This window comes from Cervus canadensis, chromosome 1 (genome assembly GCF_019320065.1).
Source record: "Cervus canadensis isolate Bull #8, Minnesota chromosome 1, ASM1932006v1, whole genome shotgun sequence".
Classification (NCBI taxonomy): Eukaryota; Metazoa; Chordata; class Mammalia; order Artiodactyla; family Cervidae; genus Cervus; species Cervus canadensis.
In genome coordinates this window covers 18,865,006-18,879,515 of record NC_057386.1, presented here as the reverse complement: position 1 = coordinate 18,879,515, position 14,510 = coordinate 18,865,006, and the positions used below count along the sequence as shown (strand labels likewise).

The 14,510-nt window shown below is 49.3% G+C and overlaps 1 protein-coding gene across 1 annotated transcript; it reads right to left on the bottom strand.

The window, feature by feature from the left end:
- Positions 1-1,758: 1,758 nt before the first annotated feature.
- Positions 1,759-7,391, bottom strand: SOST (sclerostin). The gene is made up of 2 exons (XM_043467557.1): positions 6,356-7,391; positions 1,759-3,723 (listed from the first exon to the last, which is right to left on the bottom strand). The coding sequence occupies exons 1-2, from the start codon at positions 6,570-6,572 to the stop codon at positions 3,302-3,304; spliced, it is 639 nt and encodes a 212-aa protein (XP_043323492.1). The 5' UTR covers positions 6,573-7,391; the 3' UTR covers positions 1,759-3,301.
- Between the last annotated feature and the right edge of the window lie 7,119 nt (positions 7,392-14,510).

The window sequence follows — 14,510 nt, the reverse complement described above, 5'->3', positions numbered from 1 at the left end:
AAGGAATTGAGTCTCCTCCACCCATGAACCTTCAGCCTCAGTGTCTTGGCTAGGGCCATGCCCTCTGCCTAGAATGTCCATGCTCCCTTCTCTATCTGGTAAACTGCTAATCCACCTCCCTGAAACCCTCCCTAAGCTTGATCCCTCATTTCCACCCACCGCAGAGCAAATTGCTGCCATCCTTGGTCCCTGTAACACTTTGTACAGAACAGTGTGACCTGATTACTTGCCCACATGCCCACCAGGCTCTGAGCAGCTCGAGTGGGTGTCAGGGTAAGTATCTGAGCCCACAGCTGGCTATGGGCAAAACATTTAATCCCTTGGTGACTCCGTGTCCTCATATTCAAACACCAACCTGGCTCCAGAGCCCATTGCCCACCCACCTGTGACACATCGCCTCTGGGGGACTGGGCGATGTATCCATCTCCCACCTGAGCTCTAGTTCTGGGCCCTGGGGCTCTCCTCATGATGCATGGATTCTCTGCAGGGTCTCACTGAGGTCTCCTTGGGGCCTGGAGGCAGCAACATCCATTGACACCTATCAAAGGCTTGTGGATGATGATAATGGGTTTAGGAGGGATTATTAGAAGTTAAGGGGGAAAATTACGAGGAAGATCTTGGGGTGGGGTTACCCCAAGACGGGCTGGATTCAAATGTTTGCAAAGGGTCATCCCTTCTTATGGCAAAGGGAGAGTATTTCTTGAGTCTCTGTTAGTGCCTGGCACTATGAAGTGAGACAGGAGTTTTGAAAAAAGCACAAGTCATGATCCTTGTTTGTGAAGAGTTTACATTTTCATCACGGAGGCATAAGATTCACATTTGGGAAAAAGCTTGACTGAACTCCTGTGAGCTGGTCCTGACACTTGACTTTGTGTCTATTCTGGTACTAAACATGGCTTGGCTGGGTGGGACAGGTGACCCATGAAGGAATGCTAAATGGAAGACATAGGATCAGAAGTCCAAGGAGTGACAGGGACAAAGGGGCCGGACATCGGGGGAGAGGGGATCAGCGGGAGTTGGAATATTTCTGGAAGGTTCAGGGAAGAGGTGACAAGGAACATGAACCCCAAAGAAAGAGCAGGAGTTGTTGGGGGTGGTAAGTGAGGGCAGTAAATTACAGGTCAGGACAGTCTGGGGCCACTTGGGAGTCATTAAGGGAGTTTGGGAGAGTGGGGGATGGGGATCAAGCAGTCTTCCATGTCAGACTGAGAAGCCTGAACTTGATCCTGGATAGGAGGAGCTATTGAAGGATTTAAAATACTTTTAATGTGGCTGCACTAGGTCCTAGTTGCGGCACGTGGGATCTTTGATCTTCATTGTGGCACTCGGGATCTTCAGTTATGGAATGCGAACTCTAAGTTGCAGCATGTGGGATCTAGTTCCCTGACCAGGGATTGAACCCAGTCACCTTGCATTGGGAGCAGAAGTCTTAACCACTGGACCACCAGGGAAGTCCTGAGGAATTTTTGAACAGAGGTATGACATGAGGAGAACCGTGTTTTTGAAAGAGAGTGTGGGGCCAGGCTGCGGAAGTGAGACTAGGCTGAGGTTAATACAATGGCTGAGGTGAAGGGATGAAGTCTAGGTTTGGAAAGAAAGGGATGAACATGACCTTTCAAAGGAAGGATGTAATTGCCACAAGGGCCACCATAACACTGTCAAAGGTGTCTCCCAGGTTTGAGCTCTAGTGACCAAGAGAAGAATGTTAACGTTGACAGAAATGACCACACGTGGTTGGCAAAACAAGACCACATCCTCTCCGCAACAATTCGTTATCTTTATTAACAATGCCTCTGGATTCTGAAAGAACAGACTGGTATTTCATAAAGCAATATTAACGTTGTCATTCTCTACAAGAAAAACTTTTGCATAAATAACTTAAGTGAGAAAATAAATATGTAACTTAACTCTTTAGAAAAAAAACAAAAACTGCTACTTTCATTCTTGTGGACAAATTCCACTTGAAAAGATTGCAAAAACAACCAGCTGGGCAGGCTTTCACATGGCATGTGCTTCTGTTTAAAAAAAAAAAAATTTTTTTTTAAGCAATTAAAAACTGCACAGAAAGTAAGTGGTGCCTGGAAATGATTTTCCAAAAGATTTTTGGATGGCAGCTCTTAAGCTTTGCGGTTTCTCAGCATATATACAGCACTTGTAATTTTTTCCCCAATAAGATTATTTTAATGTAAGCTATGCCATCACATGTAACAGCAGTAAGAAGCTCTTTTCCAAGCAGAAATGTGTCCTTGAGTGGTAGGCAGGAGGAGGTCTTGAAAGGGACCCTCTGGTCTTTGAATGGGTGGTGGCTGCTCCCTTGGGCCCACAAACCCAGTGTGCTGTGACCTTGGGCTTCTCTACAGAAGGTGACCTTAAATAAAATATGGCCATGATGGGTGCACGGTGGGGGAGGTGCTCTATGAGTACAGAGACTAATCTCTGTGCCTCCCGCCACCCTTGGGGACCTTCCTCACTATTCCAATGGATGGTGCTGTTTCTGTGTCCTTTATGATGGAAAGTGGAGGTAGCAAAACATCTGGGATCCCAGGCTGGGACACACCACAGCTTTTCCCACGAGTCTGTCAGCCATAAATAGACTCTTTTCCTTTTTTCATCTTTGGCTGTCAGATCAGAGGATGACAATTCCGAATTCTGGAAGCGACCCCATCAATGATTCAATCCAAACTCTCTCTCCTGTGCCCATTCAAAGGGCACCCGAGTCCGTGGAATCACGTGACAGCAGATTGCTCCAGATGCTTATCCCACCCCCACTTCCATTTTACAAAGAGGAACTCGAAGTCCAGGAAGACAAGAGCGTAATCGTCCGAGATCACCTGGCACGCTGAGGGCAGGGGCAGGACTAGAAACCCCATCTAGGGACCCAGCCTTGTGTTCTGGGCACAGCAAGGCACTCAAGGCTTTTCTGCCTGGCAGAGAGGTGGGGGAAGGGGAATCGGATCGAATTCTCTTAACCAGTTCCTGGGCAATGAAATGCTTCCTTTTCCGCCTCCTCTCAAGTGGGACCATCAAAAGTAGGCGGCCCCGGCGGGGCGGGGCTGCGTGGCTCAGTGTCTGTAACTCTCAGCGCCCTCCCCTGTCCCCGGGACCCCCGCTGCGCGGATGAGAGGTGGGGTGGTTGCTGACCCCGGGATCCACAAGGCCTGCAGCCAGGAAGGTCTCAGCACCCCACCCCGGCCCCGGGTTGCAGGTATTAAAAATGAAACCCAACCGATCAAACCGCGCGCAGGGGGCGGAAACCTGGGGCGCCTGGGTTGGGGGCCGCCCGCGGGGCGGCGGGTCAGCTCTAATAGGCGTTCTCCAGCTCCGCCCGGTTGGCTTTGGTGCCCCGGGCGCGGGGCCGCAGCTTCCGGCCCGTCTGCGGCCGCGCGGCCTCGGGCCCGAAGTCCTTGAGCTCGGACTGGTTGTGGAAGCGAGTGAGGCGCTTGCACTTGCACGAGGCCACCAGGCGCACCTTGCGCGCGCGCGGCGCCGCGCCGCCCGGACACAACAGCTGCACCCGCTGCGCGCGGTAGCGGTCGGGGATGCAGCGGAAGTCGGGCCCGCTCGGGCGCCACCACTTGCCGCGGCCGATGGCGTTGGGCAGCAGGCGCGCCGGGCCGCACTGGCCGGAGCACACCAGCTCGGTGACGGGCTTGGCGCTGCGGCACGGCCCGTCGGTCACGTAGCGGGTGAAGTGCAGCTCCCGGCAGCTGTACTCGGAGGCGTCTGCGGAGAGAGACGCGCGTGAGGGCGGCCACCCGGCCCGGCTCCCCCCAAACCACCTCCGCCCGCCGTTTCCAAACCTGCCTCTCCCAGGACGCTTTTGCCCCTGGAGGTCTATTATGGGAAGGGCCCAGATACTCTGGAGCTGGTGGCAAGATCTCTGGTCCACCCTTTCGCCCTAAAACTGCAGAGCCAAGTGACTGCTTCGGTTCGAATATCAGTTCCATGACTGTGTGAGCTTGGACAAGTTGCTTAACCTCTGTGCGCTTCCTATCTGTAGAATGGGTTGTCTTGAGGATTCAATGAGCCGATCCTTTACATATATAATTCAGGGGACGCTGCCTGGAACATAGAGCTGGAAGTGTTGGTGCTATTACAGTTATTATTCCTCTCCAAGGGGGCCCTCTTCGCCAGACTTAAGTCACATCTGTCCCACAGGGCCCCTGGCCTCAGCAGGGTAGTTATTAGCCACACCTTCTGAATGGCTCTGACTTCTCCCAAATTCCTTTTCTAGCAGGTTGAGAGGGGTGACAGGGTGCAGAGGGGATGGAGAAAAGAGTAGGGGTTAATTGATGGTAATAAATCAGAGCAGCTACTGAGGGGGAGATGGATGGAAGGGGAGGTGGGGAGGAGACTGAAGTCCTTAGACTTGAAAGGAGCTGATGGCAGCACCTCCAACCCCCTGATTATTACTGAGGCCCAGAGAAGGAAAAGCTCTTTCCGGAAAGGCAGAGCTGGTCTCCTGACTCTGCACCTCTGAGGCCCCTGCACCTCCAGGCTCCCGCAAAGTGGAAGTCGTGTGCCTGGGCACCAGGGGATGTTGGGCAGAGGGGTGAGGGGGGCCAAAGGGCTGCCTTTTACTACTTTACTACCGTTCCTTCCCTATCAGGGGGCCGAGATCTGACTGAAAACCTAAAGCTTCAGTTGCCACAAACACTTATTAAGTACCTGGTGTGTACCAGGCACTGCGCTGGGCGCATCTCTTCTGTGCTATTCTGTGGACACCCAATGGTGGCATAGACCTGCTCCCTGGGCGGGGGATGTTTGGGCTCTAAGGTCTGGCTTGATGCCTGAAGACAGCTTGATCATGTCTCCTACTATGGACTTAGACTGGTAGGAGCTTTTTTAAACAGCTGGTCCTTATATGAGCACCTGTCGATCCCCAAGGGTCTCATAGGGTCAGTTTCTATGTGACACAAAGAGATGAAAAATATCCTATGACCATAAACCAAAGAGGAGACAGAGAAGGCCAGTCCCCCACGCCCTACCTTGGAGAACAAGCACAGCAGTGGGGGATGTAGGGGGTTGCCTTCCTCCCTCGGCTAGCCTTTTGGTTTCTGGTCTGGTCTGGCACCCTTGTCCCTGCTCCTAGGCCCGCAGGAGTGGTGCGTGGGGACGGCCTGTTTGCCCAGGGAAGGAGGCTTGGGGCTTTCCAAGAATAGTACCCATAGGTCAGGTGCTTCCTCTGCATAGAGTGACTCTGGAGCACGTGGCTTCCTCTGCGCCTGTGGGTTTCATGGGAACCCAGAGAGGTGGACGTCTTGGGTTCCTTACAACCCATCTCTTGAGTTTACTTGATCTTCCCTGGGCAGGAGCAGGGGAGGAGCAGGCTCCTCTGGGGTGCCCTCTGCAGAGCCCCCATTCCCAGCTGGTTGGGAGGTGGGACAGGATGGGATGCCAGGACCGGGGCTGTGGATTCCTCTCCCACCTGGACTGCAGCCAGAGGGCCTTCCTCTGGAGCATCATTCCGGCCCCCGCCCCCAGCCATTCCTGCCAGCTGCAGAGCCAGCTGCGCACACTGCCCCGCAGGCTTCTCTGTGCAGACCCAGCCAGGGACCCAGGTGGGGTCTCTGCCCTTCCACTAGGGTCAGGCTCCCTCCGAGGAAGGAGGCAAGGCTGAGTCTAGGGTGGGGACTCAGGACAGAGGGTGCCACCTGTGTCCACGCCCGGCCCCAAGGATGCTGCTTTCCCTCCAGGGGCCCCTCCCAGGTAGCTGCAGCGCCCCTCCCTTCAAGGGCCAGCTCACTGGATAGATCATGGTGGTAGGGGCTGAAGGGGTGCCCCTCTGGCATCCCTTTCTCGCTGCTTTGCCAGGATTCGCTGTGACTTTTGGCCTCCGACATCCCCCAGGCAGTCCCCTGCCAGGGCTGTCTTGTAATTGGATCAAACTGGCTTCAAATCTCAGCTGGCTTAACAAGCCACTTCATTTCTGAAGCCTCCTTGGGAGGAGGAACTTGGGAGTTCCCTGGGGTGCGGTTCAGGCATAGTCCGTGTAGCGTCTGCATCTAGCAGGTGCTCACAGACGCGAAGCTTCCTTGCCTTGTCCCCTCCCCAGTTGTGTCAGCAGTTGGACCCTACTCCTCTCTTGTCAGGAGGGGATTCTTTGAAACCTCCTGAGCCCCTGAACCTGTCCCAGGGCTGCACCCTCAGCACCTCAGCCTCCTTCCTGCTCTGGGCTTTCACTCCCAGGACCCTATCAGCCCCACACCCTCACACTTGAGTTTCAAGGATACAGCTGACATGCCATCTTTCCCTGGCCTCCTGGCAAAGCTGTCCATCCACTGGTGCTGGTAACAGTCCCAAAGAGAACCTTCCCAGGACCCTTATGCTAAAAATACTCTCCTGCATCACATACCTTTGGTCTCAAAGGGATGGTGCGGAGGTCTCCCTCCGTTCTCCGCCCGGTTCATGGTCTTGTTGTTCAGCTCTGGCAGAGGCTCAGGGTACTCGCCCAGCTCAGGGATGATTTCCGTGGCATCATTCTTGAAGGCCTGCCACCCCTGGCCCTCCACCACGCGGAAGGCTGCATGCACCAGCAGGCAGACGAGACACAGGGCAAGAGAGAGCTGCATCGTGCCAGCTGGGGGAGGGCACTCGGCCTTCCTAGTAGCACGGGCTCCGGTCCCCAGCCTGGACACGTTTGCCTTTTTAAAGCCCCCTCTGCCTCATGCCAGCCAATGAGGACAGGCTGGGGCAGGGCTGGTCCCATGCTTCCCTCAGCCCAGGAGGAGGGAAAGGGGTGTGCTCCGAGCAAACCCTCCCCAAAGACTCCTCCTCGAGCTCAGAAATCTCCCAAATTGCTGCTGGTGCTCCCAGGTGACCAACGGTGAGGGGGGCGTGTGAGGCAAGCCTGCTCTCAGCGCCTCCCACGTGCAGGCGGCTGCAGTTTTCGGATATCAAAACGAGCTCCAGCTCCTCATCTCTACCTCCCCGGGCCCCTCGGGCTTTCTCAAAACAAACTCGGGACCAGCTTAATGAAGCAAACTACAGCTCTGAGTCCTCCGCAGGTCTTAGCCCTGCTGATCCCATCTCTCAGGCCAAGTTCATTTGTCACCCCACCAAAATAAAACGGCCCCTAGCAGTGTCTATTTGGACCCCCCATGGACCCAGGCAGAGGCAGAAGGCAGCTTTTTAAGAACCCTCATTGGTCTACATGTGGCTCAGCATCAATTATCCTGACCAAGAAGGCCCCGCTTGTCATCATCCCTCTGGAAGGCAAGAGGGAAATCTGGAGGGTCACAGCAGGGGCTTCCTCTTCTGAGGGGGCAGGGATTCCGGTTTCCAGGCCAGGGTGAGAGGTCAACAGGCTCTGGTGATGGAGACAAGGAGGAAACCTCGGCTCAGGCTCCTTGGGGATCTTGTGCTTGGTGACAAGCACTTCTTGGCAGGCTGATGTGCCAAAGGCAGTTATTTCCAGGGCCAGGCTGTGGGTAGAAGTGGAGAGCACAAAATCCCTTTTCTCAGCAAAAGTGGAAGCCAAGCATTTTTAGTGCTGATATTTTTTTTTTCTTGTTTCCCAGCCCATTACATTCTTCAAAACCAGCTTTGAGTCCTGTGTGGAAAACCTTATCAGTGCAGAGCATGGGATGGATGCATTCGGTGAAGCCATACCAGGTCCAGCTAGCTACAGAGAGCTCAGAAGGAATTGCTACCTTTCACTGGTTGCTCAGATAGTAAAGAATCTGCCCTCAATGTGGGAGACCTGGATTTGATCCCTGAGTTGGGAAGATCCCCTGGAGGAAGGTATGGCAACCCACTCCAGTATTCTTGCCTGGAGAGTCCCATGGACAGAGGAGCCTGGTGGACTGCAGTCCATAAGGTTGCAAAGAGTTGGACACGACTGAGCGACTAAGCCACACACACACACACACACCCTGGAAAAGAAAGAGGGCCTGGGGAGGGGGAGGAAGATTCACACCTGAGGTGCAGGAAGAGAAAGGAGCACCGCGGAAGCTTTCGTGGCAGGCGGATTGTTGGAGGAGGCACACTCGCTCCAGGCCCTGAGGGAGGCTGGGAAGTGGACTGTGGTATTTGGTATTTTCACCGGGCAATGAATCAGCACACCCCACCTGCAGAGCCTCTGCCACCTGTCTTGACTTGTAAGTCACTGTGTCCATCTGCGGCCGTCTGTCCCTCCTTTCCATCATCCATCACTCGACACATAAATGCATCTGCTCTGACAGTTTTACAAGCCAGACAGAAGCCCCTGCAGGAAGGGCCCTCTCTGATACCTGCTTCCTAACTCAGTTTCCTTCAGGGCAGACGAAAACAGCTGTGGCCATTGTTGCGGGTGATCTATCTCTCCCAACAGAGCTGGCTGTGTTGTGAGAAGGGGGCCCTCCGAACCCTCTCCTCTTGTCTGTGACCTTCCAGCCTCCTTTTCCCTGACTCTGGAATGTGGACTGTTAACCCTATTGTGGCCAGACTTCTTGCCCTGGAGTTCGGAGAGGGCAGTTCTGATGTCTGGATTCCTTGAACCGGAGGGACTTGATGCTGGGGCCCCACCTGCTGTTGGGATCTGCAGCTCATCCCTAGGAAACGGAGACCAAGGGGACCATCCTTGTAACACTTCTGCCATCTGCTGGAGACGGAAGGAGGAGCCAGCGATCAGAGGATGGCGAGGCTTGGGATTTGAAACTGAAATAATGTTTTACAGAGAGTGAGAGGGAGAGAAAAGAAGGAGAAGGAAGAGAAGAAGGATCCAGTAGACTTGAACTTGTAAATTATCTCCATTCTTTTGAGTTACTCTCTGCCAAGGTATAGCCATGCTTTTCACAGAATGGCTCAACGAGAACCTGCTGTGATGCCATCTGCTTTTTCACTGAACACTGATTCAGTTTTATATTTATTCAGTCACAGACCTGTCATTGTTCAGAGCTAGACAGTACTTCCCAGAGTTAAACCCTCAGGGTTTTAGCTGACTTCTGTCGTTGGTAGTTTAGGTTATTTCCGATGTTCCTCTGTCCTCAGCAGGGATGCTATGAATATCCTTGGACAAAGTCATTTTTTGAGTTAAACTTTATTTTGGAGTCATGGTAAATTCACATGTACTTGTAAGAATATAGAGAAAATTTCCTATTCCCTCTGCTGATTTTCTTTTGATGATAACATCTTGCAAAAGTCAGGATACTGACATTGATACAGTCTACCAGCCTTATTCAGATTTCCCGTTTTATTTGTACGTGTGTGTGTGTGTGTGTTAGTTCTGTGCAACTTTATCATGTATTGATTCAAGTAACCACCATCATGGTCAAGACAAAGAACAACTCTTGACTACAAAGATGCCTCTCATTGCCCTTTTATAATCATGCCCTTCTCCTTTACTTCTAACCCTATGGCACCACGAATCTGTTCCCCATTTCTACAGTTTTGTCATCTCAGGTATATAAATGGAATCAATCAGGATGTAACCTTTTAGGACTGGATTTTTTCACTCAGCCTCATTCCCTGGATATTCATCTGAGCTGTTGCATGTATCAACAATCTGTTCCTCTTTATTGCTGAGTATTCAATCCTAAAGGAAATCAGTCCTGAATATTCATTGGAAAGACTGATGCTGATGCTGAAACTCCAATACTTTGGATACCTGATGAGAAGAACTGACTCATTGGAAAAGACCCTGATGCTGGGAAAGACTGAAGGCAGGAGGAGAAGGGGACAAGAGAGGATAAGATGGTTGGATGGCATCACTGATTTGATGGACATGAGTTTGAGCAAGCTCTGGGAGTTGGTAATGGACAGGGAAGCCTGGTGTGCTGCATTCCATGGGGTTGCAAAGAGTCAGACATGACCGAGCAACTGAATGACTGATTCCATTAAGTATTCTTTTACCTGGAGGGTTATTTCTGAAGTGAATGCTGGGTCTGAGAGCGTAAACAGTCCGCAGTCTCAACAGTGACATACAAATGGGCATGTGTCTAGTTTGCTAGAGCTGCTGAAACAAAGTACCAGAGACTGAGTGGCTTAAACAACGGAAATTTATTGTCTCATAGTTTCTGGAGGCACAAATCTGAGATCAAAGCATTAGCAAGGTTGGTTCCTTCCAAGGGCTTCAAAGAAGAGTCTGTTCTGTGCCTCTCCCCTGATTTCTGGGGGCTCACTGGCAATCTTTGACATTCCTTGGTTTTGCAGAAGCTTTGCCCCAATCTCTGTCTTCATCTTCACATGCTATTCTCCCCGTGTGCATGTGTATGTCCTAATTCCCCCTTTTCATAAGGGCATCAGTCATGTTGGATCACCCACCCTGATGACCTCATCTCAACTAATTATATCTGCAACAACCCTACTTCCAAATAAGGTCACATTCTGAGGTCCTTGGATTCAACATACGAATTTTGGATTCATAGTCAATCAACAATTTAATCCATAACAGCATGTTTTTCCACAAGGCTGCCAACCCTGAGTATGGGCTGTTAAATTTTTTTTAATTGATTTTATTTATTTGGCCACATCACGCAGCATGTGAGATCTTAGTTCCCTGACCAGGGATTGAACCTGTGCCACCTCAGTGGAAGGGTGGTCTTAATCATCAGACCATCAAGGAAGTCCCTTAAATTGAATTTAATAATTTAAATTCAATTATCAGTAGTTGAATTTCTAGCAAGGCTGTTTTTCTACAGGATGATTTTACTGGTTTTCATTTCTATCAAGCTACATATTCTTAAGTTCACTTGTCAAACATTTAATGAAGCAAGTCCTCAGGCACAATGAACTGATAGATACTCCCCACCCAGGAGCTCCAGGATCAGGGAAGGAATAAATTCTTCATCCACATAACCCCAATACCAAGTAGAAAGTGATTGGTGCCACTCAGGAAAGTTTCAGATACATTCTTTTAAAAGGACAAAGTGTTTGGGGCCAGAGAAATGAACAACCTCTTCTTGCTGGGGTGGATCTGGGAAGATGTGGCATTTGGACCAGACTTTGAAGGATAGGCCAAATTTGGAAAGTAAGTTATGCTCCTGACTCCTCAGGCTTGTAGAATGTTTAATCTGAAAGTGTTGGCAAAGCTAAGTTAGTTTCAGTTTCTACTTGGTTCCCAAGCCCCCATCTCTAATTCATGGAAACTTGGGACTCTTAGTGACTGCATTTTTATTTATATTTTTTAAAATCTTTTTTCCTTATCTGTTTCTCTAGTCTTTAAAAAAATATTTATTTTGATTTCTTTGGTTGATCTGGGTCTTAGTTGTGGCGTGTGGGACCTTTGATCTTTGTTCCCGGTTGTGGGATCTTTAATTGCAGCATGCAAACTCTTAAGTTGTGGCATGTGGGATCTAGTTCCTTGACCAGGGATCAAACCTGGGCCCGCTGCACTGGAAGCATGGAGTCTTAGCTACTGAGAAGTCCCTTGGCTGTATTTTTAAACAGATTTTGCTGCCACAGATCAGTGGTAAAAATGGAGGATCTGTATTTGGAGGGAAATCTCTGTTTACAGACAGTTGTCTGCCCTGAGGGAAGTCCAAATCACCCTGTCTTTATTCACAGTTGAGAAATCATTCTCTGTAGAGGGCAGGGTCTCCGGACAGGTGGAAATCTACTTGTTGGTTCAGCAGCTCCTGAGGGATGGCACTAAAGAGCCTGTGTCATTCACCCTCCTGCTTAGAACAGGCCAATGGCTCCCCAGCCCCAACACGATTAAACCTCCACTTCCTTCTGCCTGGCAGACCAGGCTGTTTAAGGTGGGGCCCTGAGTCATCCCCAGAACCTAACTGCCACCCTCTGCCTGCAGGAAGGCCCCTCTGTAAATCCTTGTTTCAAATGATAAATAAGGGACTTTCCTAATGGTCCAGAGGTTAAGAATCCTTTGCAGGGGACTCAGTGCAATCCCTGGTCTGGGAAAATCCCATGGAATTAAGCCCGTGTGCCACAGCTACTGAGCCCATGTGCCACAGCTTCTGAAGCTTGTGCACCTAGAGCCCGTATGCAACAAGAGAAGCCACTGCAATGAGAAACCCGTGCACTGCAACTAGAGAGTAGCCACTCGATGCAACTAGAGAAAGACCATGTGCAGCAATGAAGACCCAGCATAGCCAAAAAAAAGAAAGAAAGGTAAAGACGGAGGTGGGGGTACCATCATAATAGGTATAGGGACCACTGCAATGGGGTTGTGTAGTGGGGAAGACAGATTGGACTCAACTCTGAATATAACAAGGAAAGTGAGAATTTACAGCCAAACAGCAGGGTGGGGGAGTCAATGAATGGAAAATTACCAAGAGGACACATCGGGGGTGAGGGAGGATTCTGGCAAAAGGAACCTAACAAGATTCTTGCTGAAGGCAGGCAGGGGTGGTCAGACATCACCTGGGGATGGTGGGGGGTGAGGAACCTGACCAGGTATTGAAGGTGACCAGATATGGAGGATGGGGAATTCAGGCTAAACTGACTTGGCAGGATTCTTGCTAAAATGAAATAATAGAGATGACCATAAAAGTCTAAAAGACAAGGAAGGCCTAGCTGAAGAAGAGTTCAGCGGGGCCTGACTAATAAAGTTGACCAAAGAAGACTCTGTCGCACTTTGTGTTCAGAAACGTCTATCCTGTCAGAAGCAATTCCTTCCCTTCTTTCTGCCCTCCTCCTCCTCCTCAGGGTGGCCCCACAGGCTCTATATGCAGTCCTCTGGTTCATGGGCCTTCAAACTAGATCCCCCAGAACCCAAGCTTCCACAGAGATGGCTCATGGTTTAAAAATCATGTACATTTTAATTAGTTAAAAATATAATAGGGAATTCTCTGGTGGTCCAGTGGTTAGGAATTGGTGCTTTCACTGCCAAGGGCTCAGGCTCAATCCCCAATTGGGGAACTAAGATCCCACAACCACATGGCCAGCCTAAGTAAATAAATAAAAACATAATACACACACACATTATAACAATGTGGTATGCATCTGCTTTGAATGAACTGGAGATGACCCACTCATGGTATTGCCTGCAAATTAACTCATTTTGATGTAGACTTAAAAAATGCAGCCTTCGTGCATTTGAACTTCTTATAAATGGGATCATAAATTCAGAAAGCCATAGCTCAGAGACTGTCTTTTTTTAAAAGTTAGCTTGGACATTTCCACACCCATGAAATTAACAAGGGAGCACAGACCATCCTTCCTTAGTTCTGAGTATCAGGCTGTGCCTGACACTGTTCTACCCCAACGGAAAACAGAAATTAACTGGATACAAAGCAGATAAAACACTGTGATTATCATTCATGAGTCTCATTTTATATTTGATGCTCATTAAAGCAGACTGGACCTTTAAAATGACAGTATACAGAAATCACAGTTTGTCCATACACAATGGATGCTAGGTAGCTGGTAAAATGAATGGGAATATAAGAAACAGAGGGTACACTATATTGTTTAGCAGAAAAAATAAAAGTGTAGAACATTTTCCATTTATGGGGAAAAGGATATCTACATACACACATGTACTTACCTGGCAGCTCAGTGGTGAAGAATCCACCTGCTAATGCAGGAGACTCGGGTTCAATCCCTGGGTTGGGAAGATTCCCTGGAGAAGAAAATGCCAACCCACTCTAGTATTCTTACCTGGAAAATCCCATGGGCAGAGCAGCCTGGCAGGCTACAGCCTATGGGGTTGCAAGAGTCAGACACAACTTAGTTGACTAAACAATAACATACACACATGTATCCAAACGTGGGCTTACACATGCATGGCACTTTTCTAAAAGGATATACTTAGAACTGGCTTCCCCTGAGGGAGAGGTATTGAAGGTTTGGGGTAAGGTTTACTAAACCTTTTTGTATTATTTGAATTTATAACGGTTCCTATACAGTATTTCCTTTTTAATTAAATGTTTAAGTTCCACTTTAAAAACGTTACCCATTTTACATATCAGTGCTTTTGTATCAAAATATGAAGATTAGGTTGCCAAAGAGGTTTGATAATACTGAGCTAGTCTAATTGCCCCCTGCTGTAGATGGTGAGCTGGAGATCAGAAAGGCTCTTTCTCTGCCCAGGCTCTTTCTGTCTGGAGGAAAGTCACCAAGTTTCTCTCAGTTTTTTATTCAGAGGGGGAAAAAAAGCAATGCTTCTTATAAAAGAGTTAGTGCTAATGGAGGAATTTATAAAACATCTAGGGGCAGGGGATGTTTAGGGACTGCCTGTTTGCAGGATCACTCAACTCCTAAAATGCCACGCAGTCATCTTCATGTGAGGCGACCCTGAGACTCACCCCTATCCCCTTTCTTAGGAACATAAATCTTACCTGCCTCATTGGCAGTAGTGGGCCACTCCAATTAAGAATATTCCAATCAGTTACACAATAATAAAGCTGGAATTTTAAAAAATTAAATAAAAAGATTATTCCTAAGCCAGTAATTTTCTGGTACTGGAGAGATGTTCAATACATACTGCATGAATATAATCATCACAGAACCTATAACTAGATCAGGAGGGTGAATTTTTAAATGATGATCATTAGAAAAAGCAAACATAAAAGCTAAGCATAAAAGTATAACAGAAAATCAACTATGATAAGAAGGACAAAAAAAGACCA